The 27,922-nt window shown below is 47.9% G+C and overlaps 2 protein-coding genes across 3 annotated transcripts in view; both read right to left on the bottom strand.

Moving 5' to 3' along the window:
* LOC134411979 (unconventional myosin-Ie-like) overlaps positions 1-17,190 on the bottom strand; it is a 48,609-nt gene extending 31,419 nt beyond the window's left edge. Inside the window, exons 1-2 of the mRNA XM_063145714.1 lie at positions 17,025-17,190; positions 2,703-2,840 (exon numbers count right to left, since the gene is read on the bottom strand). Of these exons, the coding sequence (XP_063001784.1) occupies positions 2,703-2,840; positions 17,025-17,027 (141 nt within the window). The 5' untranslated portion in view covers positions 17,028-17,190. The remainder of the gene's footprint in view (positions 1-2,702; positions 2,841-17,024) is intronic.
* A 4,969-nt stretch (positions 17,191-22,159) lies between these two features.
* Positions 22,160-27,922, bottom strand: part of PI4KB (phosphatidylinositol 4-kinase beta) — a 55,022-nt gene continuing 49,259 nt past the window's right edge. For both annotated transcript variants that reach the window (XM_063145717.1, XM_063145718.1), the window contains one exon: positions 22,160-24,363. In XM_063145717.1, the coding sequence (XP_063001787.1) occupies positions 24,182-24,363 (182 nt within the window). In that variant the 3' untranslated portion in view covers positions 22,160-24,181. The remainder of the gene's footprint in view (positions 24,364-27,922) is intronic.

The following is a 27,922-nucleotide window of genomic DNA, read 5'->3' as shown; positions in this document are numbered from 1 at the left end:
TAATGCCCCTTAGTCACATGGTCTAATTTCCTTCCCTAAACCTCTTCTTTCCTGACTGTTAGAGCAGTACGACAATGGAACCAGTGACCTAGGGAGGTGGTGGGCTCTCCCACACTAGAGGCCTTCAAGAGGCAGTTGGACAACCATCTGTCAGGGATGATTTAGGGTGGATTCCTATACTGAGCAGGGGGTTGGACTCCATGGCCTTATAGGCCCCTTCCAACTCTACTATTCTATGATTCTATGATTCTAGCAAGGTTTAAAGACCCACTGGACATCTTTGAAACTGAACTGAAAATTGGGGGGGAACCTTACCAGAATCCCCTGGGTTGTATATTTCACATGAATGCTCCCATCGTAAATATCAGAGGGGTGAGTTAGGTGTCAAGCTGGGGTGGGTGGGACAGTTGCCTCTGCCTGCCCAATCCTCAGGCGTTAGCCATGATCCCTTAATAACTGCACCCATGTTATCAACACAGGGCAAAAGCATCCACTTTTTCTGGTGTCTTAAAACCTCTTCACTGGCTGCCAATTAGTTTCTGGGCAAAGTACAAAGTGTTGGTTATCACCTTTAAAGCCCTACATGGTTTGGGTCCAGGCTACCTGCGGGATCGCCTTCTCCCGTACAATCAGCCCCGCACACTCAGGTCCTCTGGGGAGAATCTACTCCAGCCAACGAAAACAAGGCTGATAGGTATTACCCAGAGGACCTTTCCTTCTGCCGCTCCCAGTTTGGGGAATGACCTGCCGGGAGAGATTCGTCAACTTCAGTCTTCCAGAATTTAAGAAAGCCATAAAGACTGATCTCTTCCGGCAGGCCTCCCCAGCTGAATTTTAAGATGCCTTTTTAAATGGTGTGTTGCTTTTAATGATGCACTGGTTTTAAACGTTTGAATTAGTTGTATGTATTTTATTTGTGTTGTACCCCGCTATATGTGATTGGGTGCTTTGACATACGCACCCATTTCGCTGTATATAACAGCTTCCCTCAACGAGGTCTTCAGATATTCTGGGCTACGACATCTACGACAAGCTACCGCTGGCCAGCTGAGATAGAGGAAGATGGGAATCGTAGGCCAGCACATTTAGAGGAAGGCAGTTAGGTAAGAGGCACCCTGAGTGTGCAAATCACGGAGTTCTAGATCCACTGGGGAAAAGAATCCACTGGGGGGAAAAGTAAATATAGACGGGCCGGACTGCCACCCACCTTCCCTAAATGGCTGGTGTGCAACTCCACAACACTCAGCACCCTCTACTTTTCTGGAGAGGAAAACGAGGGAGAAAAATACACAAATTATGCCAGAAACAGGGGCGTTGCTAGGCCTGGCCCATGGTGCCAAGCGCCAACTCTAATTCCTATATCCCTGAGCATCCCTTGGTGCTAATGGAAAGCTTTCTTTCTGTTTATCATAGAATCATGGAATAGTACAGCTGGGAGGGGTCTCTAAGGCCATCAAGTCCAACCCCCTGCTCAATGCAGGAATCTACCCTAAAGCATCCCTGACAGACGGTTGTCCAGCTGCCTTTTGAAGGCCTCTAATGTGGGAGAGCCCACCACCTCCCTAGGTAACTGGTTCCGTTGCTGTACTGCTCTAACAGTCAGGAAGCTTTTCCTGCTGTTTTGTCGTACTGCTCTAACAGTCAGGAAGTTTTTCCTGCTGTTTTGTCATACTGCTCTAACAGTCAGGAAGTTTTTCTTGATGTCCAGCCAGACTTTGGCTTCCTGTAACTTGAGCCCATGATCCCACGTCCTTCACTCTGGGATGGTCGGGAAGAGATCCTGGCCCTCCTCTGTGTGACAACCTTTCAAGGACTTGAAGAGTGCTCTCATTTCTGCCTTCAATCTTCTCTTCTCCAGGCTAAACATGTCCAGTTCTTTCCATCTCTCCTCATAGGGCTTTGTTTCCAGACCCCTGATCATCTTCGTTGCCCTCCTCTGAACTCCTTCTCCTTGGGAGATAGTCAAAGCCTCCCCTAATGCATGAGGATTTGAAGATACTTCCTCCCAAGTCAGTCCATCGGTCCATTGAGCCCAGGACTTCCTCCACTCCAGAGCCCCAGGCAAGAGAGAGGCTTTGGTCAGCCTTGTTAGCTGAGATTCTTAACCTGGAGATACTTATATTTCCTTCCTCTGAACCCCCTCCAGCTTGTCTGCGTCCTTCTTGAATTGTGGAGCCCAGAACTGGACGCAATACTCTAGATGAGGCCTAACCAGTGCCGAAGAGAGGGGACCCAGTACCTCACGCATTTTGGAAACTTTACTCCTATTAATACAGCCCCAAATAGCATTTGCTTTTTTTTGCAGCCACATCCAATTGCCATGTCAGAGGGGGTGATTTTCAGGGGGAGGGATGGGATTGCAACCGGATCGTGAACTGGGATGGGGTGCAAATTAACCCAAGAGTTTATTCAATTTGGGTGAGAAATTCATTAGCTGGCATTGCCTTCTATGACTGTTACCTAGATCCTAGTAATTATGTCTAAATGTGCATATATAAATATGAATTAGCACCTGCAACTTTTATGTAGATTGCGTCTCATGGAGCTGTGCACCGAATCTTTTATGCGCCTTTCTGGATAAGAAAGGACACGCACCTTGCAGGCAATCCCACCCCCACAAAAAAAAGAGATATGGGGCAGAGACTTTGCTCAAAGCTTCCTTGGAACTTTTCACCGCTGCCCCAAACGTGGAAAAGGGATACAAAGATGTAATCATCCATGAACCGTTTTTTGAGGTTCTCGACGATCGCGTCCTCGCTGATTTTCGAGAGCAGGACCATGTCGTCCACCCCGCTCTGCTTGACATTCTGGGTCTGCCAGTGGTAACGCTCTTTGCTGCCCTGGAATGGAGAATCAAGATGGCGGCTCACGTCAGCAAATACGGGTTATTCTCCAACAGACAAAACAAATCCGCGAGCCAAAGTTTGCCAAAGCTTAAAAGGCGGCTCGTGACATTTTTGTTAAGAACACGGTAGTGGAGGAAAGGAAAGAAATATAAATAAAAGTACAAGAAAAAGAAGCCAGTGTGGTGTAGTGGCTAAGGTGTCGGACTGGGAGTCGGGAGATCCGGGTTCGAGTCCCCACTCGGCCGTGGAAAGCCACTGGGTGACTTTGGGCCAGTCACAGACTCTCAGCCCAACCTACCTCACAGGGTTGTTGTTGTGGGGATAAAATGGAGAGGAGGAGGAGGATATATTTATACTTTGGGTTCCTTGGAGGAAAAAAGTGGGATATTAATGTAATAAATAAATAAGAAAGGTATCTAAAACAATTGTAAAAACTAGAGTAGCAGCTCCCTTCGTATACACACCAAGCAACGTAGGGGTCGTTTCATGCGTGCACGGCTGTGTGCATGTGTACACATGCGTAGCTAGGTTGGTTGTGTCATAGCTAGTAGCTACCAGGCACCCAAAGGTATCAATGCTGCTCAACGCAAGCGTCAATTAGCCATCGGTGGCCACCGAGGAAACATTTTTAGCGACGAACTGTCCAACCAAGTGCAGAAAAGAGAATATTCTCAGTTGGACCCAACAATGAAAGAAACCAACTGCAGCAGGAGACGGGGAATTGTGGAATGACAATGACCCTCACAAACAAATTTTCTTCCCCTGGCGAATGAAATCATGTTTGGTCACACCTCGAGTACAATTTGGCGGGCGTTTTCGGCTGAAGAGGAAGGGGGGGGAAGGCTTTCAACAAATGCATCTGACGGGGTCCAGATAAACTTGTTTACATGCTTCTCAGGGGGGAATCCTGAGATAAACTTTGGGGGCTTTTCGCCGTTGGCAAAGAGTTCTCCCGGCATTTCCCCCCACCCTCGGCTGAAACGCAGCCCCGTTGGTGTTTTAAATAACCCAAATGATTTTGTCCCCGTAACGTCTTCAAAGTTGCATTTCTGATCCCCTCTCCGCTCCTCCTACCCCACCAAATTCAGGGGCTACAAATCTCTCTTGCACCACAAAACCCGGGTGGTCTTTTCTTCTCTCTCGCTCTCTCTGTCTCTTTGCAGATTTTTGCAAAACTATAGAAAAGGCGAGATCTTTTCCTCCCAAGCCAGCAAAGACAATGCCGGTTGCCGGTTGCCAAGCGACATGCCGGGACGAAAAGAAAACGGGACACAGTGGCCGTCTCAGAGGCCGAGGGAGGATGGGCACGCCGGGGAGAGAGAGAGAGACCGAGACCCTTTAAATGGGGCCGGTGGGCAACTCAGAAGGGGCCAATTCCCCCCTCCGAGGCTCCAGTCCCAGCGAGGAGGGGCTGACGGGAGCGGTGGCAAAAGAAGGGGTGCAATTTCCACCCCTGGGAGAGAGCAGGCACAAGAAGGTCAAGAGGCGAGTTCGAATGCCGCCACTTGGCCCCCTCAGCCTCGGAGGGCGAGTGGAATTTGGAACTTGCTTCCTGCACACAAGTTTCATGCACGCTCCTTCCTTCTCAGGCATGTCCTCTTAAGTTGAAGAGTTTGGGGTCCCCTTCACCCTACATCTGTACACTTCTATATAGCCTGCCACTATCTTTGTGACGGTGTGCAATACAGCCGGTCAAATTCACTGCAAATAAAACCCTGCGGGCCGTCCTTCTCTAGCGAGACTGCCAACGTTCAGGCTTAATGCTTCCAGCACATATCTGCACCCATGGAATACACCTCCTGAGAACCAGTTCATCTGAGCATGGGCCGAGGGCACTTTTGACCCACACCTTTCAGGAAGGAACTACTCCTCTGCGCCATCCCCACCCCTTTCATTGGGGCAGGGAGAGAGATACAGAAGGAGCCCCTTTCCTAGGGGTTTGTGACACTGCTATTTTTTAAACTGTTGGTTTTTTTTTGGTTACACTCATAAATGAGAAAATATATAAAGTTAAAGAGCCAGTGTGGCCTAGTGGTTAGAGTGTTGGACTGGGAGTCAGGAGATCCGGGTTCGAGTCCCCACTCGGCTGTGGAAACCGACTGGGTGACTTTGGGACGGTCACAGACTCTCATCCCAACCCACCTCACAGGGTTGTTGTTGCGAGGATAAAAATGGTGGGGGGGGGAGGATTATGTACGCTGCCTTGGGTTCCTTAGAGGAAAAAAGGCGGGATATAAATGCAATAATAAATAAATAAAGTGTGTGCAGGGGGGGGGGGGGGCTGCAGCAGACATTCAACTGGTGCAGTCCTCCCCCTCCCCCACACTGCATAATGGCACAAAGTGGGCAACTGCGAGCCACACACAATGGCAAAGCCACGGGTCCAGAGTTGCCAAGAGACAGGCTCAACTCCAAATCCAGGCTTGGTTGCCGTGGGCAACGGAATAGGCCCAGCCATGCTTGTGAATGGGCTGAATGGCCTGGCAAAAGCAGGGCCCAGCCAAATCCCCCTTCTCGCATCATGAAACTCTTATTTTATTCCGAAATAAAGTCAACAAAACGAAGGCAACAAGAAAAAGATGGTAGCCCGTTTGGGGACACGTCCGCCCCCCAAGCCCAGAGATTTTTCTCAGCAGTGCTGGCCAAAATCACCTCCTCTCTTCCAAAAATTGTGCCTCATTACTACTGATTAAATTGATTTATCTGTGCCACTTTCTCATGCTTGCTCAAAGCGTGGATTTTTTTTTTGTGCGTGGAGCAAAACATTGCTAGAGCCGGAATGTGTACATTCCTGGATGTGTACGTTGCAAACATCCCATAAACTGGAACATTGTATCCACATCAGCTAGCCAACAAAACAAAAACAGTGAAAATGTGCCTAAATGCACTTTCAAAGCCGCCAAGAATTCCTTTCATAAATATAAACACGAAAATTACCCACAGTGAGCTCACTAGCAAATTTTTCACTAAGCCAAATGATTCAAATGTCAGCCCCAGAAAAATACATTGGTATCAAAACAGATCACAGTTTAAACTTGGCGCGGGGACCCTGTGACCTTGCAGACGTTGCTGATCTCCAACTCCCATTATCCCTATCAGCCCTGTTCGCTGTGACTGATGGGAGTTGGAATCCAAGAACGTTTGGAGGGCCACAGGTTACCTGATTTAAACCAATTAAGCCCCACTATGTCTGGGCTGCTTTCTGTACATTGATGGTGCTATATAAATAAATAATAATAATAATAATGTGTCGGATTTCACTTGATGCTTTGGGAAATGGATTTTCTGCCTAAAAGCACACATTCCCAATTGTCAAGAGTTGCATGGGCAGCCTCTACATTCTGGGCCCATAAAAACCAAAGTTTTGCCTTTCAGGGATCCCTTAAGATTTTGCGGGCTTGACTAGCTGTCATTCTGACCCGTTTCTGCATCGCATGAGACCGGATCATTCAACCCCTATGAGAAGAGGCTGCCCATTGCATCCCCGGATGAGTCGCCGCTCTGGGCTGGCCTCCTTCCAGAAAACTGTACCGCAGCTCTAACCCCTGCACCACACTGCCCCTCCGTTGCAGACGGGAAATTGCTCCATGTCCTATCATTACTAGGTAACCACACTACTTCCTCCTATGTCTGGGTATTTACCGGAGCAATTCTTCTACAGCAGAGGGACTCCTGGGAGTCCCAGCACCTCCGTTAGAAATTTTAGGGTGCAACCCTATACACACTTTCCGTGGGTGTAACCCCACCCTACTGAACTCAAGAGGCCTCACTTCAAAGGAAATATATATAAGAACGTAAGCAGAGCCCTGCCGGATCAGACTGCAACAGCACCCTCCCGCCCATGATCCCCAGCAACTGGTACACACAGGCTTACTACCTCTGAGACTGGAGGTAGCACACAGCCATCCGGACTAGTGGCCATGGAGATAGCCTTCTCCTCCTAGGAATTTATCCAACCCCCTTTTCAAGCCACCCAAATGGGTGGCCATCACTACTTCTTGTGGTGGTGAGTTCCACAATTCAACTCCGCGCTGTGTGAAGAACGCCTTCCTTTTATCGGTCCCGAATCTCCCACCCATCAGCTTCATGGGATGACTCCAGTTGGGTTCTAGTATTTTGAAAGAGGGAAGGAAATGTCTCCCAATCCACATTCTCCACACCAGGCTGAATTTTGTCCACCTCTATCATGTCTCCCCTTAGCCTCCTTTTTTCCAAGCTAAACAATCCCAATTGACGTAACCTTCCCTCCTAGGGGAGATGCTCCAGCCCCTGAATCATCTGAGTTTCCCTTTCTGCCCTTTTTCCAGCTCTATAATATCCTTTTTAGGTGTGGTGACCAGAACTGTACACAGTATTCTAAGTGTGGTCGTACCCTAGATTTGTATAAAGGCAGTACGATACTGGCCATTTTATTCTTAATTCCTTTTCTTATCATGCCTAACATGGACTTTGCCTTCTTTACAGCGGCCGCACACTGAGCGGACGTTTTCATCGAGCCGTCCACCACAACCCCAAGATCTCTTTCTACATAACACCATGGCATCACTCAGTTTTCCCTTCTTTGCACGCCAGACCTGCACGGTTTCTTTCCTCCAGGCTGGGCAACCTCACCCATTTTTATTTTTATTTTGCTACTTGCATTGCTGCCCGGCCTGGGTGAGGAAACTCACTCTATCGGTTGCAAAACCAGCTGATCCAACAGGTCTTGTTCATTAACTAGGGTTGGGTGCTTTCAAGATTCCCGTCCGTCCGTCTGGCAGAGGAGCGGGGAGAACTCCCAGGGGAAAATCTGATGGGAGAAAAAAGATTCCACAGCACCTCCTCTTCAGACACCGGAAATGCTCCTGAGTCGCTCCCAAGTTTCAGATTTTTCAACCTCGGTTTGCAAAAGCAACTGCAAAATGCGGGAAAGAATGTTTTAAACATTCTTCCCACAATTCCAGGCAACTGGAAGGAATGTAAGATTTATTTGCAGGGCAAACACACACGCCCCACCCTACGGGGCGTTCGCACACCTACCATTTTCAAATTGCAACGCCCGGTTGGCACAGCTGCTTCTAAGAAGGGTGACTGAAGTTACTGTTGGTCGCCTTCGTTTTGTCCCCATGCCAAGGCATCCTAGATTCCAAATTTTGTTTACGAAAGTATTGTTTAAATAAATGCTGCACTCGGGCAGGCAAGATGTAGCACGGCTTAGAAATTCTGCCACTACCTTTCCCCCCTCCTTTTGCAATGTCATTCCCCAGTAATTCTTAGCTTGGCATTCATTCGCAGAGCGAAATGAGGGCTCCGTTTTAGCTACGTGGATCAGCATTCGGTTGGCGCGTTTGCCTTGAGATAACTCTGTCTAAACGTTGAGTTATCAAGATGACGCTTGGTAGATACGTGCGGGGCTGAATTCTACCCTCCAAGCGCCAAAGAAGGGAGCAAGACAAAACAGCAAAACCCAACGCAACTGAAAAACGTCCCACAGAAGAGGCTGTTGCTCAGGTTTCTGCATGAGTCATGGTTCTGAGAATGAGATATAAGGCCAGGGAAGTAACTCAAGCAGATGAGGCAACGGTGGGACTGCCTCCACCGAGGGCAGATCAGTCTTGCTGCATCTCAAAAGAGACTGAATACACAACGGACGCTCATGGTCGCCATCCTGATATCCAGAAATGGACAGTGCGGCGCGGTGGAAGACACTCGCCTGTCGCTACCAGAAGCAGGTGAGATGATTCCGCTGCCCCCGCCCTACTATCCATTTGGATATGGGTTTGGGGGGAGGGACGGAAGCATCCCCTGACCCCATATCCAAATGGATAGCGATGGTATGTGTGGAATAATCTCTCTTGCAGCTCTCAGGAACCGGGACGTGCACGGGGTGCCCCACCCAGGGACGGGACACTCATGTCCCAGGGACCATGGGGACGGTGCAATTATCCTGTGCGGCGTGTGCTGGTTCCCTTGAGAATCCCTCTTCGTGCTGGTCTCCTCACTGTCAGTGCCTGGCACAAAGGAGGGTGTTTCTCATTTGAACCAGCACCGCTATTCAGTGGCTGGGCAGGAGGTCCTCAACAGTCAACCTTGTGTTAATTCTCAACTCCACGGTTGACTATTATTTATTTTATTTGTTGCATTTATATCCCGCCTTTTTTCCTCCAAGGAACCCAAGGCAACGTACATAATCCTCCTCTCCATTTTTATGCTAACAACAACCCTGTGAGGTAGGTTGGGCTGAGAGTCTTGGGAGTACCCCCTAAATAGCCATCTGTGGAGTTGACTATTAACACAAGGTCAAGATGGCCGGAGTCTCTCTTTAACACTCAAGAGATTTTACCGGATTCAGTTCTTTTTTTATTGTCTTGATCTACTTTTCTCTTTTCGTAGATCATGTTGTATTTTTATTATTATTAACTCGACTCGTGTAGACCATCTGTGTGCCAGTGCTTTAATGTTCAGTATCATACTTTTCCGGCTTTTCCGCAGGAGCCTGGAGAAGCCAGGCGCAAGGCCAAATGGGATTCCGTCGGATTCCCGCCCACCAACCTGCGGGAATTACCTGAGGCCTCCTCTCTGGGCGCTATCCAAAGAACACCACCACCACCACAGAAGGCTTTTCAATGTATGCAGCAGCTAATATTTTTATGTTTCAGGGATTTTTTGTTTTTAAACTGCTGGCCCTCTGTCCTTGGTTGATCACTTCATATTGTCTTGTCTTTTATTCTAACGGAACTGTAATGTTTACATGTTATTTATTTATACTTTTATTTACTTATTGCATTTCTGTACCTCCCAACAGTCGAAGCTGTCTTGTACAGAGCGGTGTTTTTGCATCGGGCGGGCGGGAGATCAAAGTCGAAATGAATAAATGAATAAAGCGGGCTAGATCATGGCAATGGGGAAGGAAGGAAGAAAAGGAGGAAGAAAAGCAGCTTGCATACGTGATTGTGAGTGTTGGGCTTGCTGTTTCTATTTTATGGACCTACTCCATTACTGAAAGAACTAAAATTAAAAAGAAAAGTCCATCTGATCAACAAAGCTAGGTCCATTTCACTGGCACTCCTCTTCCCAGGGCCAACTGGGAAGAGGTTCAGAAGACAATTCGACAGCTGCAGCGCGTGCAAAATGCAGTGGCCAGATTGATTTCGGGAACCAGAAGGTTCGACCATATAACACCTGCTCTGGTCCGCTTGCACTGGCTGCCTGTATGTTTCCAAGCCCAATTCAAGGTGCTGGTTTTGACCTATAAAGCCTTACACGGCTTGGGACCACAATACCTGACGGAACGCCTCTCCCGACGTGAATATACCCGGTCACTACATTCAACATCTAAGGCCCTACTCCGAGAGAGGCTCGGAGTGTGGCAATGAGGGACAGGGCCTTTTTGGTGGTGGCCCCCTAGACCATGGAACGATCTCCCTGACAAGGCTCGCCTGGCGCCAACGCTGCTATCTTTCCGGCACCAGGTTAAGACTTTCCCCTTTGCCCAGGCATATGGCGGCACATCTTAATCACCCACATGTTTAGTTTTTTTAATGGTTTTTAATGCTTTATGTGTGTATGTTCTGTGTTTTAAAATTTAAAATTTTGTATACTTGTTTTTATCTCAATTTTAGAATTTCTGTAAACTGCCCAGAGAGCTCTGGCCAGGGGGGCAGTATATAAGTGTAATAAATAAATAAATAAACTGCTCTGCTTCCAGGAAACCCAGAAGCACAGCTCGTCCAAAGCATTTAGGATTCCAGAGCTAGACTGCTCCTGCCCAGGGAGGCTCCATTTAAGAGGTCGCAGCTGATTGCGCCTTTTCTGCCTTTATCTCTTGGGCTGTTCCTCTTCATTAATGTCCCTCTTTCTACCCTATTTCTCTGGGGGGGGGGCTCCTGCCCCCTTCAATAGCTCTTCTGTTTGAAGAAGGTGTCTATTCTCAGAAGAACTGGCTAGTCCAGTCCCAATTTAAAAAGAAAGAACCCTAAGAAGAGAGAGCAGAAAAGGGGACCGAAATTTGCTCACCCAAAGGTGGAAGCACCTGGGCACAGTGAACATGAACCCAGGTTCCAACACATTTCTGTGTAACGATAATCTCCCCTGGAAAAGGAGCAACGACTGAACGTTGCCCAAACAGATGTTTGTTAAAAAAACAGTCGCTGGACTGCACTGCCAGCAATGAGCTGAATTAGCTACAACATGCTGGTATTTCCGCCTCTTCCCCTTTTGCCAAGAAACCCAGGCACAAGGGAGAGACCCAGAACCCACAAATATGAGAACTGAAAGAAGCTACCTGCAAATATCAAACCGTCTTGTGGACGGAAAGACCCTTGCTAATCTCAGCAATTTGGAGGCTGCCTGCATTCACAACTTTGGGCACGTTCAGAGGACACCTTAAACCATGGCTTTAACCGTGGTGGTTAAGCCAGAAAGCCGGGCTGTGTTCAGAAGACACCTTAAACCATGGCTTTAACCAGGGTGGTTAAGCCAGAAAGCCAGGCTGTGTTCAGAAGACACCTTAAACCATGGCTTTAACCAGGGTGGTTAAGCCAGAAAGCCGGGCTGTGTTCAGAAGACACCTTAAACCATGGCTTTAACCAGGGTGGTTAAGCCAGAAAGCCGGGCTGTGTTCAGAAGACACTTTAAACCAGGGCTTTAACCAGGGTGGTTAAGCCAGAAAGCCAGGCTGTGTTCAGAAGACACCTTAAACCAGGGCTTTAACCAGGGTGGTTAAGCCAGAAAGCCAGGCTGTGTTCAGAAGACACCTTAAACCATGGCTTTAACCAGGGTGGTTAAGCCAGAAAGCCGGGCTGTGTTCAGAAGACACTTTAAACCATGGCTTTAACCAGGGTGGTTAAGCCAGAAAGCCAGGCTGTGTTCAGAAGACACCTTAAACCATGGCTTTAACCAGGGTGGTTAAGCCAGAAAGCCGGGCTGTGTTCAGAAGACACCTTAAACCATGGCTTTAACCAGGGTGGTTAAGCCAGAAAGCCGGGCTGTGTTCAGAAGACACCTTAAACCATGGCTTTAACCAGGGTGGTTAAGCCAGAAAGCCAGGCTGTGTTCAGAAGACACTTTAAACCATGGCTTTAACCAGGGTGGTTAAGCCAGAAAGCCAGGCTGTGTTCAGAAGACACCTTAAACCATGGCTTTAACCAGGGTGAATAAGGCTTTTTGATCCAGCATGGCTCTTCTGATGTTCTCATGGCATTACCTTCAGGCATCCCAGCTGCTTTGGTCTGGGTGAAAATGAACCCTATACTATCCCCAATTGCCTGAGAAAATTGAAAAATGCATCAGACAAGTTTTTTTCTAAGTTACTTTTTATCACCCTTCAGTCTTGCACACCAATGTGTCTCTAGAATTTAATTATCTTCTCTTACCCTACTGCCATATCTGAGGACCTCTCTGTTTCGCTTTCTAAAAGAGCCCTGGAGAAATGGATTTATGAACAAAACGTTATGCTGGACTGGCGAGCCATGGAGGAAATTTTTGAGCTTTTATGGATTTTATTCGTGTAACCAATTCGAGCGCCTCATACCTGGTCCTTCTGACCTTTCTCAGACTTGGACAAGTTTTTACAATACCCCTTTTCAAAGTACGCCGACAGCAGAATTCAATGCAGATACCATCAAATTCCTTACGAGTAATGAATACGTATTTGTGGATTCCCCGCAAACTGAAGATCTGGTACGCTATCTATGGATGTGACCCTTATACTGATTATCCTGTTCAAAATTTCTTGGGAATATTAGCTCTCGCGCTGCAGCCTGAAGGTGTTTTAAGAAAGACATGTTACCTGCTGGTCCGATCAAGAGAGTCAAATGACTCAACAGGTTGTGCTTTTCGCCTTAGCAGCATCAAAAAGTCATGCTAAAGTCCTAACTGCGGTCACAGTTAACTGTAAACACAATTCTTTGGTCAAGCACGGCTCTTCTTATGTTCTTAACTCCCACAAATCCTGAACATTGTCCATCTTGGCTGGGGCTGATGGCAGCTGTATTCCAAAAGATCTGGCAGGCATGAGGTTGCCAACTTGCAGCTTAAAATGTTGACTTTCTCACCCGCTGTGTGTGAGAGTTGCAAAGTTACCACCCTTTCCCGCCTTGCAGTCAGGACTTCTGCGCTTCTGACAGCTGTGCAACAGGTGAAGCTTTTCTATCATGGCACAGTCATGGTGGAGAAAGCTTCACCTGTTGAATCAAGCTACTGCTCAATGCCCAGAAGACTAATAAGGTATTATGGCATTTGCCCGTATTCTTTTCTCCCTTCCTATGTCTCTAACTCCTTCTGTTTCGGTTTTCCTTATTTTATATTGTAAGCTCCTTGCGGGCAGAGACCTGTGTTTTTATTGCTGATTGCAAAGTGTCTAATTGCATACTGGCAGCACAGTCTAAATGAAAACACTGTGTTTTACATTTTAGACCTAACTCCTACAATTCTTCTTCAGTCACCTAGAAATTTGAATTACTGATATGTTCAGGCTGGACAAGCAAACAGTCCTCAGAATCTGCAGTATGTTCTATATTATTATTATTATTATTATTATTATTATTATTATTATTATTATTATTATTATTTATATAGCACCATCAATGTACATGTACAGAGTAAAACAATAAAATAGCAAAACCCTGCCGCATAGGCTTAAAGAGACGCCATTTAAAATGAGAGATGTCAACCCTTCCCAGCAATACGAAACATTTTTGGAAATCCACTTGATAACAACAGACGGATGAATAGACAGCCAACAAAGCAGAGAATTAATGCAGAGAATTAATGCAGAGAAGGAAGGGTTAATTTAGGTGCTCCATCCCAGACACCAAAAGGAATGTCACACTGTTGCGTGACGGCGCATAACCTGGGCTAGGGCTATGTATCAATTAAGGGAGTGTGGCTATGCAAATTAGGAGCAGGCTAGATTTGAGGGGTGGTATCACCAGGGTGAAGGTGTCTCCTGGCTCCACTCTGGAACCCCACCTCCACAACTTTCTCCTGTATAAATTCAGCTATTGGGCAATATAGAAATGCAATAAAAATAAATAAATAGTATAACACTAACATTGGGGTGGGCGCATTATGCACTCCACGGCAAGCCAAAATATTGCAAGACAGGGAAAACCTAGAAAGGGAAAACCTACCCACAGTGTCGCTGGGCCGACACCATGGAATATGCCAATGTGTCTCTGCGCACTCTTTGTATGCACACGCAGAGACACAACGGGATTCTTGCAGTCCTTCCAACACCCCTGTCCTCACTCCATTTTCTCCATGTCTTGTACGCTGCAGCAGATTGGCCTTCCTCAACAGAATGCCCTTTGGACTTCAACTCCCAGCGTTCCTGATCATTGGCCATGCTGGCAGGGGCTGATGGGAGCTGAAGTCCAAAATATCTGATGATTTTCAACAAACATTTTAAATGTTTCATAGAACGTTTAATCTCCTGCTGGACTGTTGGACGGGATGAACATACTGGCCTCCACCACATCCCTTATCCATCATTCTGATTGGCATGTCACTAGTCCTCAAGAATTGGCAGGAGAATTATCACCTCCCTGAAGGCATTTCTAACTTTCAAACAGCAAACATTCACAGTTGCCACTCCTCCGAAGACAACTCAGAACGGAAATAACCTCCTCCTATTTCTGATCTTACGTTTCACTAAAGTGCAGTTTGGAGGGTGATTCAGCACAGCTTATGCGTGGGCCATTAGGAAGACACAATATCTTAATCACTGCATCTCCATAACATTTTTTTTAACCATCATCTTTGGACCTTCAAAACTTAAAAAATAACACGTCTGTTATTTGAAATTCATGATCCGTATAACGCAAGACCTTCACATGAACGACTCAAAGATCACCAACATAATAATAATAATAATAATGTGCAAGTTTTTGAGATCTTTGAGCTAGCCTAATCAAAGTATTACACTCTACGGATTTGGGCATTTTTCATATGGCTGCCTTTGTTTCTTTTCCTTTTCTTTTTAAAGTTGTTATAGTGGGTTTTTTTAAAAAAATATTTATTTTATTTATTTATTTATTACATTTATATACCGCCCCACAGCTGAAGCTCTCTGGGCGGTTTACAACAGTTAAAAATGTTAAACATTAAAAAGTATACAAAATTTAAAAACCATCAAAAACATAAAAGCAACAGTATAGAAACAACAGTATCCATTTAAAAACAACAATTCTGGGGTCCATTAAAAACAAACTTAACATTGTTAAATGCTGTTAAAATGCCTGGGAGAAGAGAAAAGTCTTGACCTGGTGCCGAAAAGATAACAATGTTGGTGCCAGGCGAGCCTCATCGGGGAGATCATTCCACAGTCGGGGGGAATGTGGGGAAAGGCCCCCTCCCTTGTTGCCATCCTCCAAGCTTCCCTCAGAGTAGGCAACTTGGAGGAGGACCTTAGATCATAGAATCATAGAATAGCAGAGTTGGAAGGGGCCTACAAGGCCATCGAGTCCAACCCCCTGCTCAATGCAGGAATTCACCCTAAAGCATCCCTGACAGATGCTTGTCCAGCTGCCTCTTGAAGGCCTCTAGTGTGGGAGAGCCCACAACCTCCCTAGGTAACTGATTCCATTGTCGTACTGCTCTAACAGTCAGGAAGTTTTTCCTGACGTCCAGCTGGAATCTGGCTTCCTTTAACTTGAGCCCGTGATTCCGTGTCCTGCACTCTGGGAGGATCGAGAAGAGATCCTGGCCCTCCTCTGTGTGACAACCTTTTAAGTCTTTGAAGAGTGCTATCATGTCTCCCCTCAATCTTCTCCTCTCCAGGCTAAACAGGCCCAGTTCTTTCAGTCTCTCCTCCTAGGGCTTTGTTTCCGGACCCCTGATCATCTTGGTTGCCCTCCTCTGAACACGCTCCAGCTTGTCTGCATCCTTCTTGAATTGTGGAGCCCAGAACTGGACGCAATACTCTAGATGAGGCCTAACCAGGGCCGAATAGAGAGGAACCAGTACCTCACGTGATTTGGAAGCTATACTTCTATTAATGCAGCCCAAAATAGCATTTGCTTTTCTTGCAGCCATATCGCACTGTTGGCTCATATTCAGCTTGCGATCTACAACTATTCCAAGATCCTTCTCGTTTGTAGTATTGCTGAGCCAAGTATCCCCCATCTTGTAACTGTGCATGTGGTTTCTATTTCCTAAATGTAGAACTTGGCATTTATCCCTATTCAATTTCATCCTGTTGTTTTCAGCCCAGCACTCCAGCCTATCAAGATCACTTTGAAGTTTGTTTCTGTCTTCCAGGGTATTAGCTATCCCACCCAATTTTGTGTCATCTGCAAATTTGATCAGCGTTCCCTGCACCTCCTCGTCCAAATCATTAATAAAAATGTTGAAGAGCACTGGGCCCAGGACTGAGCCCTGCAGTACTCCACTTGTTGCCTCTCTATGTTGAGCGTAGTGTACAGGTAGGTTCATGTCGGGAGAGGCGTTCCGTCAGGTATGTATATACAAAATGTATGTGTATTTTGCTTGTTTTTGTGGGTTTTAATCTTTGTATATTGTTTTAAGTGTTTTTCTCTTATTTGAGCTGCCCAGAGAGCTTCGGCTATGGGACGGTATACAAATGCAAATAATAATAATAATGTGGATAGTGTTATTTATTCCAGTTTTGTGAGGTATTTAAACTGCAAGTGGCTTATTATTATTATTTTACTCTTTCTAAAGCACCTAAAATCTACTATCAATTCCTCGATAAGGCATTTAAATAGCAAATGCATCGGTTTTATTCTTCTTTCTAAAGCACGTTAGATCTACAGCCAATTAATTGTTTTATCAATTCTTTCATTCCACGCACACATATCTGCCTGGGTTCAATCAACCTGGAAGTGCCACGGCAGGACTTTTAGAAAGAAATGAAAAGGATCTGTTGAGCAGGAAAGGGGAAACAGTTCAGCTGCTCCAAGATGTGTTTGGGTTCTACTCGGACGCAAAAAGAATACAAAGGCGCAGAGAGGCGATTCTCCTGAAGTTTGCAACCCAATGTCACCCCTGCATATGTATATTACACATATAACACCTGGAATTCTCCATAATATCCCCATGTTTCCAAGGAAGCGGGCTCTAAGCCACAGAAGTTTCTGCCAGAATAAATCGCGTTTCAAAGTGCCCCCCAAACTCTTTGTTGGTTTGGCTGAAAAGACGACCCTAAAGTTGTTTCCAAGGAGAAAGCAAAACACTCACCATGGTGGAATTTTACTGCCAGTTTCGCCCGCAGTTCCTGGTTCCTATGAAGCCCTGCAGGTGAAGACGGTTAAGGCCACATCGTGGGCTAACAGGTCCACAAAACCTCCTTTTCCTAGTGCTGGGACAAATCCTTCGATGGCGGGACCTTTCCCAAAGCAAGGTGGCCTCCCCGGTTGATGGGATCGGGGGTGGGTGGAGGGTGAGCCAACTGCTAGCTTCCAAAAAATTAAAGAAATCCTGTTGTGTTCTCTCCCTCCCTCCTGCTCTTCCTGTGCAGATGGGTTGGGCCAGAGGAGGGAGGAAGGCAGGCAGGCACCGACAGGTAGCTGTTAGCTTGAGTTTCTTCCTCGCATTCTCAGGCTGGGGGTGGGAAAAACGCTGGAGCCTTGCAATGAAATGCAAAGCGAAGCAGGCGAGAAAGAGGCGCCCCCTGGTGGAGCGGAAAGACAAACCCGCGCAGCTGCGGGCGCGCGGCTAATGCAAGCCTGCCCCCTCCTGGGCAAAGGAGGAGCTGCACCCCTGGGTTCAGACAACCCCAGTTTGCCGGGAAGGGGGGGGCGGGTGAATTCCAGCAAGTGCTCCAGCCATATAACTAAGGCTGGAGTCCTGTAAACTAGGGGGGCAACTTGTAGGGGGCCCCAAGTAGACCATCCTTGCACTGTCAAGTATGCTGTAGGGTGGATTCCTGCATTGAGCAGGGGGTTGGACTCAATGGCCTTTTAGGCCCCTTTTAACTCTACTATTCTATGATTCTATGCACTGAGCTGGGTTTAAGCCCTATTCAGTTGAACGGGGTGCGATTTGCCTCAAAGGTGTTGTGTGGCCCGGGGTGGTTTTGGTCTCCAGTTCCCATCATCCCCAACTCTTGAGTGTGGGTGGCCAGGGTTGATAAAGGATTGGAGTCCAGCAGCTTGTGGACTCGTGTGAGTGCTTTACCATAGTCTCTTGACAGAGGAGAGCTCAATTCAAAGCCGTGGATCGGTAAAACGTGGCTTCGGACCGGCCTAGTGGCCGAGCCTTTTCCCATGGCTTGCCCTGCAGTCTCTTGAGCCTCTGTGGCAACTGGGGCGGTGGCTACACGTGGGCTAATGGACACTTTGGGCAACAGTCCCATTTTGTCTCAAGGCGTAGACCCCGCTGGGTTTTACCACCTATGTGTGTCGCTCCCAATTCCAGTCTTTTCCTCAATGAGGACTAGCCTGCTTAACGTGCCCTTATGAAAGGCCAAAAAAAGAAGAGAGGACAGTGAATTTATATATGTAGCTGCCGATTTAGAAATAATTATTGTATTTTAAATAGAAATACAATACATCTCAGTGTGTTGTGGAAGAAGGCGACCAGGTGAGCTCTATGCCTGGGTGTTCAGGCTGCTGTTGCACAGGTGCTGCAAACGGTGAACGGGCCACAGTTATGGTTTCATTATCTTTGATCTGGAATTAGACAGAACAACGCTTCAAATAGGGGACAGTCCTCCAGCGCGTGAGGCTGGATGGAGCCTCCTTTATTTCACCATGGACACTTTCACAGCGGCCTGACAGGCCAACATGTAGCAAGTGGAAAGGGCCTTTCTCCCATGCCTGGGGAAGAGCACACCACCTGTTGGATTTCTGCCTGTCAAACTAATAAAAGTGGCAACTTTAAGCTCCATGTTTTTTTTTTTGTTGTTGTTGTTGTTAAGAATACCCTGCAGACAGGAATTCAACAGGCGAGGCTGTCACCCAAGACATCAACTACCATCTAGAGATGTACCGGCCAGGAATTGACCAGTTATGATCTCTTCCGGCAGGCCTCCCCAGTTGAATTTTAAGATGCCTTTTAATAATGTGCTGCCTTTTAATAATGTATTAGTTTTATATGTTTTTAATCAGATGTATTTTATTTATTTATTTATTACATTTCTATACCACCCAATAGCTGAAGCTATTTTGTATTTGTATTGTACCCTGCCTCAATCCAGAGGGAGAGGCAGGTAATAAATAATAATAATAAATCCAAAATTTTAAAATCAGTTTGGAGCATGATGAATCAAGAGTAATTCAGGAGCAAGAGAAAGACATAGTCTGACATAGACAACAGAGTCCGGTTTAGCATTTGACCTTTCAAATATTTCCAAGGAATAGCCAAGTACTTTTTAAAAAAAGAAATACAAGAGCAAGAAAATAAGAAAACCATCAACACACGTTGGACAATTATGCTAAATTTAGATTAGATAGCTGTTATGGTGAAACCGTGATGTTTGCCACCCGAACCATGAGATGGTCGTTTGAGGGTTTTCTCGAGTACCCCAGCCGAATGAGGTACGGCAGGTGGCTACTAGGGAAAGGGGCTTCTGGGTGGTGGCCCCTTGGCTACAGAATACTGTCTGGCCACTTGGCAGTTACTTTAATGTCCTTCTAGTGCCAAGACCTCCCCCCCGCCCCCAGACGCTTTAAATTACATCGTGGCTTTTATACGGCTTAAAATAAAAAATTCTGCCCTTTCAGTGCTAAAAAGGGTCCTTTCAGAGACTGAAAGAACTGGGCCTGTTTAGCCTGGAGAAGAGAAGATGGAGGGGAGACATGAGAGCACTCTTCAAATACTTAAAAGGTTGTCACACAGAGGAGGGCCAGGATCTCTTCTCGATCCTCCCAGAGTGCAGGACACGGAATCACGGGCTCAAGTTAAAGGAAGACAGATTCCAGCTGGACATCAGGAAAAACTTCCTGACTGTTAGAGCAGTACGACAATGGAACCAGTTACCTAGGGAGGTTGTGGGCTCTCCCACACTAGAGGCCTTCAAGAGGCAGCTGGACAAGCATCTGTCAGGGATGCTTTAGGGTGGATTCCTGCATTGAGCAGGGGGTTGGACCCGATGGCCTTGTAGGCCCCTTCCAACTCTGCTATTCTGATTCTAAGTCTCTGCTTTCTGCTTTATTTTATTACATGTTTACCCTATGATGAAAGGGAGAGCGGGTCCATTCCACTAGTCCTGATGAAGGACTGCTTAATTCACTGCCACCACCCCATTTTTCCCATTCCATCCTTTATTCCTTGTGTCACATCTTTTTAGATTGGAAGCCGGCGGGGGCAGAGACCGTCTCGTTTTACCTATTTGCATGTAAGCCTTTTTGGCCGAGGAAGGTGATAGAAAATAATCATCATATCCTGACTTTCCTTCAAGGACCCGAGTGGTGTAGTTGATTCTCCCCCAACCTCACAACTACCCTGCAAGGTAGGTTAGGCCGAAAGTGAAAGGAACCGGTTCAAAGCCATGGCCAAGTGGAGGATTTGAACCTTGATCCGACCATTTTTAGTTGATAGCCACACTGCACGTGTTTATTATTGCATTGCCGTTGCACAGAGATTAAAGCGGACTTTGGTCATAGGACGGCCTGTAAACCGTTTTAATAGCTAAAATGGTTTTTATCACCATTTTAATTGCACTGATGACCTCAGGGCAATATATATACCTCCTTCTCCACACACAGAATGTAGCCCCAGGAAAATCCCACATGCAGTTAATCCCAGCATCTTTGCTGAGGATTTGCTACTGGGACATTTTGCTACCTGGAACAGCTTTTAAGGGCGCAATCCCATGTACGTTTAGATGAAGGGGGGGGAGTCCTACAGCTCCCAGCATTCCCCAGCCAGCCATTCCCTCTGTGACATCACAGCAGGTCAGCCAATCACGTCTAGAGGCTTCATCATTGTCTCCTCCACGGAAAACTTATGGCCAGTGGGCTTGCATGGATATTCTTTTTTCCTTTCCCCAGATTTATAAGAAGGAACTTCTAGTAGAAATGTAAGTTCCTTTCATAGATTTTATTTTGGGGTTTGGCCTGTCCTTACACAATTGGAAGGGTGTGGGTTTTTTTTAAAAAAATCCCAGCCAACACACACGCATGTGCAGTCATACGTACACCATTTGGGAGACATTAGCAGCACACTGGAACATGGGTACCACTGAGGAGAGGTCAGCTTAACTACAGTAAGACAATCCACCTCCTTGGGTTAGCAACGAGATATTTCACTAGCCTCCTCCGCACCCCCAAAAAGGTGCACCCCCAAAAAGGGCCTTCTTCAAGTATGTATTTTATACTTACTGCTGTTCCCCGCCTTGATCAAAATGGAGAGGCGGGTAAGAAATAAATTTATTATTACTATTATAAAATAATCAAAACAGGAAGGAAACTGGGAAGCCTCCGGGTGACTGTAGTAGCCCCTGGTTTCAGCACCGCCAAGACCCAGCCTCTCTGGCCGGCCATTCGCCCAACGTTGCACCCTCTGCTCATTCCTTCCCCATCGGAAAAGGCCCCACAGGATTCCCTGCAAGCTGTGTGGTTGAGCAGGTGGCAACGTGGGGAGGATCCCAGCACGCATGGCTGCTGCAGTCACTGGGAGGCTTCCGAGCATACGGAAGCTGGTGGCTTCATGGATTGCTTGTAGGAATTGTCTCCATGCGAGAAGGGACGGATTTCCGTGGCGGGGGGAGGGGATGGCGAATTTCTCTGCTGCTGGGTGAACTGCAGAAAGGGGAGGGTCACCCCCCCCAAGTGGCCAGAGAACACCCCTCATCCCCTGCCCCCATACCTTTAAGCATTAACCAGTCGGAAGGCATCTCCTTCCTAGTACATTGAGTCCAACCGTGAAAGCTTGCAGACTTAAGAGGTACAACAACATTCCATTTCTGCGTATTTCTGTGGCTGCTCCCTTCTCTCTTCGCAGAGTCCCATCTTTTCCCGAGAGAGCGACCGAGGATGGCCGCGTAGCCCCTCGGGGATTTAAAAAGGGACGCACGCAACAAACAAAGCCCAAAGGAAGCGTCGAGGATGGCCATCGTGAAATATACTTCCGAGACTGTAGCGGGGACTCCGTGTTATTGACGGACACACGCAAAGCTGTAACAAACACACACCTTTCTCTTTCTGACACTCACACCTTTCAGGAAACAAAACGAAACAGACTTCTTAAATCGTCTTGCAACCCGGTGGAGAACATGGTCGGAAACCTCTCTGGATATATCTTGATTCACAGCCAGGCTACGTGAAAGGGTCAAACAGCCAAATGGCAGATTTTGCCTCTGTCACTTTTTTTTGGGGGGGGGGAAGAGCTCAGGAGGTTAAGAAACTAAAGAAAGAACCACACAGATGCTGTGCCAACTCGCTTTTCATTTTATGCGCCATTTCTATGCCGATTCTCCTCGTCGTCCCCCTCAACCACAAATTGTCTTTTACAACCAGCAATTTTTAAAAGGAAAAAGAGAGAGTGGTGTGGTTTTTTTTCAGAGTTGCAGGAATTAAGTGCTACACACGGACGCACACAAACCTTGTATTGCGTGGGGGGGGGGGAATCATGTTCAGAAAGGAGGTTTGGGAACAGGCTAAGAGGAAGATCGGGAGGGAAAATGAGATATTGGGGACACACACACACCGGAATCATAGCGTTCCACCCCGCCCCCCAAAAGGAGAGGCAAATTTCAGATCTGCATACATAGAAATGCACCAAATAAACCATCACGTTTTCTGTGGGTCAAAAGTACCACCCAAAAGTCTGTTCTTGGGAAATTGGGGTGAGTGGTTAGGGTAAAGGCACCCCCCTACACACACACACACACGCATGTATATACACTGGTAGAATCGTTTATGAAATTCGTATTGCAAAACATTCGCGTTTTCAGGGGAGCTGTGTGCAGAGCTCCTTTCGCGCTGACGGGGAAAATGCTTTTTAATTTAAAGATGGCGGATGGCTGCGCACTTGCTATGGTAAGCAAAGATGGAGAAGGCACTGTCGAAGACCCCAAGGACGATGGAGGTGGGGGGGACAGGAAGAGGAAGCTTTGCTAATGAAGAGGATACAATTCCTTGAGTATCCTAGTACGGGCAAGAGCACAGTAGCGGTCCAAATATTTTGCTTCTCTTTGCCAGGAGCTGCAGACCGGGGCAATTGTTACCATGAAGAGAGAGATCCCGAAGAATCTTCTACTTGGCCAATCAGAGAGAGAGGAAGCCAGGTCGCCCAGTCATACGAGTGGGAAACCCCATGTCCAAACACTCCAGAAAGAACGAACGTTTAAGTTAAGGAGTCTGGTGCCTGGTACGTCAATCTCCTCTGACTAACCTCGAACTGCGGCGGGGGACTTTTCTGCCGCAGCACGAGGCGGTTTCAACCCAACCCAAGGAAAGCACGTGAAACGGCCCGGCTCTTTTTGCCCGTCGCCTTCCCCAACCCCTCCCTCGTTGACGTGAACCGTGAAAATGACGGACGTTATCAAGAGGCGAAAGGGAAAACCCAGAGGCGTTTTTGTGGAAGGCAAGAGACAGCGCCTCCCTAGACGCGCGCACGCCCTGATGCTCAAGGGGACGTTGAAGCTGCGTTCTGAGCAGCGGCGGGGAGCAAACGCCGGGCTTGTTAATAAAATAAAAATTAAAAATCCAGATTTGTGCAATTTGCGACTTTACAGCTTGCATTAAAATGTGCAGGGAAAGAAAAAATGGGGTTGGGAATTTAATCGCCTTGACAGAGACGCAGACACACACAGAGACACGCGGGGGTGTGACGGGGTGGGTGGGAAGGGATGCATCTCGGCTGCAGGGACCTTCAGAGGAGGAGGAGGAGGTGCACAGTGCCAAGATTTCTTCGCCCCGCTGTAAGGGGAAACCTCCCTCTCACCTGGACCCATAGAACATTTGGGAGAGAGTTTAGAGGGTGCAAAGAGGTATAATAATACTGAAATAAAAAGATCCGTGGGGGGGGGATGGGAGGGAAGGAGGTGCGTGAGGGGAGACAGGCGCACGACACGGCTTTCCGGATGTCCGGAGATCGAAGGCTCCGGCCTTTGCTCGTGGCTCCCAAGGCAAATCTCAGCGAGTTGTCCACATGATCCTCCGCATTTCACATGACGGAAAGTGTTTCGACGAGTTCAAGACTTCTCTTCCTTCCTCCCCCGGCGAGTGTCTAAAAGGATCCGGTTAAAAGCGGCGCCCGGCTCAAGCCGCCACTGTGGTCGTGGCGGGGTGGGGGCGCGCGGCCGACGGAGCAAGGGAACGGCTTGGGGTGGCCGGGGAGCTACGCCCACCCTTTTATCCACCCGCCCACCCACCCACCCTACGCGCTCCGGGAAAAGTTCCAAAGTTCCGGACGGGCGGCGGGGAGGCGGCGGCCAGCAGGGCGAGCGGTCACATGATGCCGTTGGTGAGGTACTGGAAGCCGTCGTAGAGTTTGGTGGTGATGGAGCGCATGCTGCCGTCCACCATCTGCTCGATGAGAAGTTGCAGCTGCTCCTCCGTCATGTTCATGTGGAAACGCTCCTTCAGGTTCCGGATGGTGCTGGAGCCGTGGAAGCAGGGAAGCTGGGAACCTGCAGGGAGGAGCAATGGGACAGCGTTGAGCTCGGCGCGACCGGCGCCGCGTCCGGGAAGCTTAGCGGAGGGGGGGGCGGGGAAGGAGAAGAGGTGGCGCAGAAACCGTTTGAGAGGGCCGGGTTCGAACACTCCGCTTCCCCGTATATGACGAAGGCTACAGGAAAAGCGTCCGAGAGGCGTCTGTCGTACAGTATTTAATGAGGGGGGGATGCATATTGAGGGTAGAGGGGGCAATAAAAGGAAACTTCCGGAATCTGTATTAGGCCCACGCAGAGGTCACGAAAGAGGACGCAAGCTTTCGGGTTCTCCAGACCGCTTTGGTAAAACGAAGAAAAACATGGGGAGGAGAGAAAGAGCCGTGGAGTCCACCTTGGGCCACGGTCTTGAGACGGAACGGGGGCGGAGGCCGCAGGCCACGGAATGAGGCTCCAGCAGCCACCGAGACGGTTTCAGGTTGGACCAGGGACCCTTCCCTGCTGGGAGGAGGAAGAAACGGACCGACGAGGGAGGATGCCCCGTTTCTGAACAGGTAAAAGACCGTTCCAAGGAAGAGCCAGATCTTATATTTTCGGAAATGGGGGAATCCGCTGGGGTTTTCGTTTCATCGCCCCAGCAGGCTTTGAGGCGCGACCCGAAACCATCACTTCTGCCTGGCAGCTTGGATGTCCGCAGCCTCCTCCCACGTTCCACCTGAAGCCGGTGACCCGACGCGGCCTCCTGCTGCTTCTCTGCCTTTCCGGAGCGTGCAGCGGGCTGCGTTCAGGGCACGCGGTTTGCACCGGGCAAACCCCACAGGCTGGAAACACACCGGATGGCCCAACCTGGATCACCGGAGGGTGTGTGCGTGCTGCATTTCAGGTAGCCTCGGGCGTTCTCACGGCAGAGACAGAGAAGGGAAGAGCCCCGGTATTTGCCAAGCGCAGATCTGCTGCCCAGCCTCTGAACCGTGATTTCCAGGAGAGGGAAGGAGGGTTTCTGGACCAGGGGGGCTGAAAGGCCCCAACAAGAGCCGACACCCCACCCCACCCCGTCTGCCATGGCTCTCGCTCATCCACTCCAAGCCATGCCTCTGAACACAGAAACAACATCTGGGAGAACTGTGGAGCGAGAGCTGCAGTAGACCTTGGGCTTTTTACACACATTGGCTCGGTTCAGACAACACAGTGGGAAAACGCCACTCAACGGCGGAGTTTCTACGCGGTGCTCCCCACACATGTTCTAACTCTATCCTTGTGTGACTGCGTTTCATTGACCGTTCCTCCAGCCTCTCTCCTCCCCCCGGTCTTCCCGATGGTATCCCATCAGCCATTGCTGCAACGACAACAAAAAAGCAACAATCCCAGCGGCTCTCCTAGAGCGGCACTCGCTCCTTTCGCCACTCTTGCCTGGGAACTCTGTAGCCAGTGGGAAACGTCAACGCAACAGGAAACTCCACACCGCACGCCACACAACGGCTGTACAGGAACTCTCCTCTGCACAGCGTGGAGTGTTTCCCCGCCAGCCAACACATTTCTCAACAGTGGTGCAACAAGTCCCCCGTGGAGTTCAAAAACTACCGTTGAGAAATGTGTTGTCTGAACAGAGCCATAAACTTTCAAACCTTTGTATTCGGGCCCGATTCAAAGTGCTGGTATTGACATTCAAAGCCCTAAATGGTTTGGGGCCAGGTTATTTGAAGGAACGCCTCCTCCCATATGTGCCTGCCCGGACCTTAAGATCATCCACAGGGGTCCTTCTCCATGAGCCCCTGCCAAAGGAAGTGAGGCAGGTGGCTACCAGGAGCAGGGCCTTCTCTGCTGTGGCACCCCGGCTGTGGAATGAGCTCCCCAGAGAGGTCCACCTGGCGCCTACACTGTACTCCTTTCGTCGCCAGCTGAAGACCTTTTTATTCTCTCAGTATTTTAACACTTAATTTTAACTTAAATTTAAATTTTACTGTTCTCTGTATTTTAATCTTATATCAATTTTGCTGCATGTTTTTATCCTGGTTGTGCTTTTGATACTGTATTTTGTAATTGTGCTTTTAACCTGTTGGTTGTTTTATGATGGTTTTAATTTTTGTGAACCGCCCAGAGAGCTTCGGCTATTGGGCGGTAGAAAAATGTAATAAATAAATAAATAAATAAATATTGTCACCACCTCTCACCCAACTCTCCCACCTGAATAATCAGCAGGGATGAGCGACTTGTGACACTCCAGATGTTTTAGCCCGTAAGCCCTGGCCAGCATAGGATCATGGGATCATGGGAGTTGTAGTCCATCACACCTTGAGGGTCACAACTTCCCCAGCTTTGACGTAAGGCTAAATTAACTCATACCGACGATACCTTCCAAATGTCCATCCTCTTTTGACCAATCACAATTCATGTTTTTTTCCCCAGAGGGGAAGAATTTGCAGGTGATGCTTTAGAAGCCTTTAACTCTTCACTTGCTCCCAACTCACTTCAAAATCCAATATAAGCTTCTCTTGCGGACTTTGAAAGCTCGTCGCCGTCTGGCTCCTTCCTATCTTTCTTCTGTCATTTCACGTGATTGCCCCCTGCTCGTGCCCTTCGATCATCAAATGCCCTGTTTCTTACCCACCCAAGGGGCCTTCTCTACTTCTCTGGTTCGGCTCCGTCCATTTTCTCTCGCTGCCCTTTATGCCTGGAATTCTCTTCCAGAGCATTTGCGGGCCACGAGTTCAATCACAGTTTTTAAAGCGCAGTTGAAAACTTTTTCTACAGCTTGTAGAACTTGACTTTGTTCTTACTTTCACGCCGTTAGTTTTATTGTCCCCTGTGCCTATTTGGTGTGTCCTTTTCCCTCTATTTTTAATTATGATTTAATTAGAACGTAAGCCTACGTGGCAGGGCGTTGCTGCTTTTATTCTCCTACTATGTACAACACTGTGTACATTGATGGTGCTATATAAATAAATAAATAAATAATAAAACTGCCCTGCTCGAAGAGGTCATTAATGGAGTAATGAAACCTTCTAGAGGAGAACTGGGGTGCTGGTAACGCTCACTCCAGGAGAGACACCCGGCTTTTTCATGCACCCCTAGGAGAATTATTCCACGAACAAATTCACAGAGGATAAATGTGCCACGGCAGGTAGCTAAACCAAATCCTCCATCTTCAGGGGCAGTGTACCTTAGGGTGACCCTATGGAAAGGAGGACCGGGCTCCTGTATCTTTAACCGTTGTATAGAGAAGGGAATTTCAGCACGTGTCGTTTGTATATATGGGGAACCTGGTTAAATTTCCTCTTCATCACACCAGTCAAAGATGCAGGTGCCCTGGCCTCTTTTAAATCTGGTCACTCTAGTATAGCTCCTGCAGCTTTAACTGTTGGGATGAAGAGGGAATTTATAGAATCATAGAATAGTAGAGTTGGAAGGGGCCTACAAGGCCATCGAGTCCAACCCCCTGCTCAACGCAGGAATCCACCTTAAAGCATTCCTGACAGATGGTTGTCCAGCTGCCTCTTGAAGGCCTCTAGTGTGGGAGAGACCACAACCTCCTGAGGTCACTGGTTCCATTGTCGTACTGCTCTAACAGTCAGGAAGTTTT

The sequence above is a fragment of the Elgaria multicarinata genome, chromosome 21 (genome assembly GCF_023053635.1).
Source record: "Elgaria multicarinata webbii isolate HBS135686 ecotype San Diego chromosome 21, rElgMul1.1.pri, whole genome shotgun sequence".
In the NCBI taxonomy this organism is placed as follows: Eukaryota; Metazoa; Chordata; class Lepidosauria; order Squamata; family Anguidae; genus Elgaria; species Elgaria multicarinata.
This window is presented reverse-complemented; position numbering and strand designations above follow the sequence as displayed.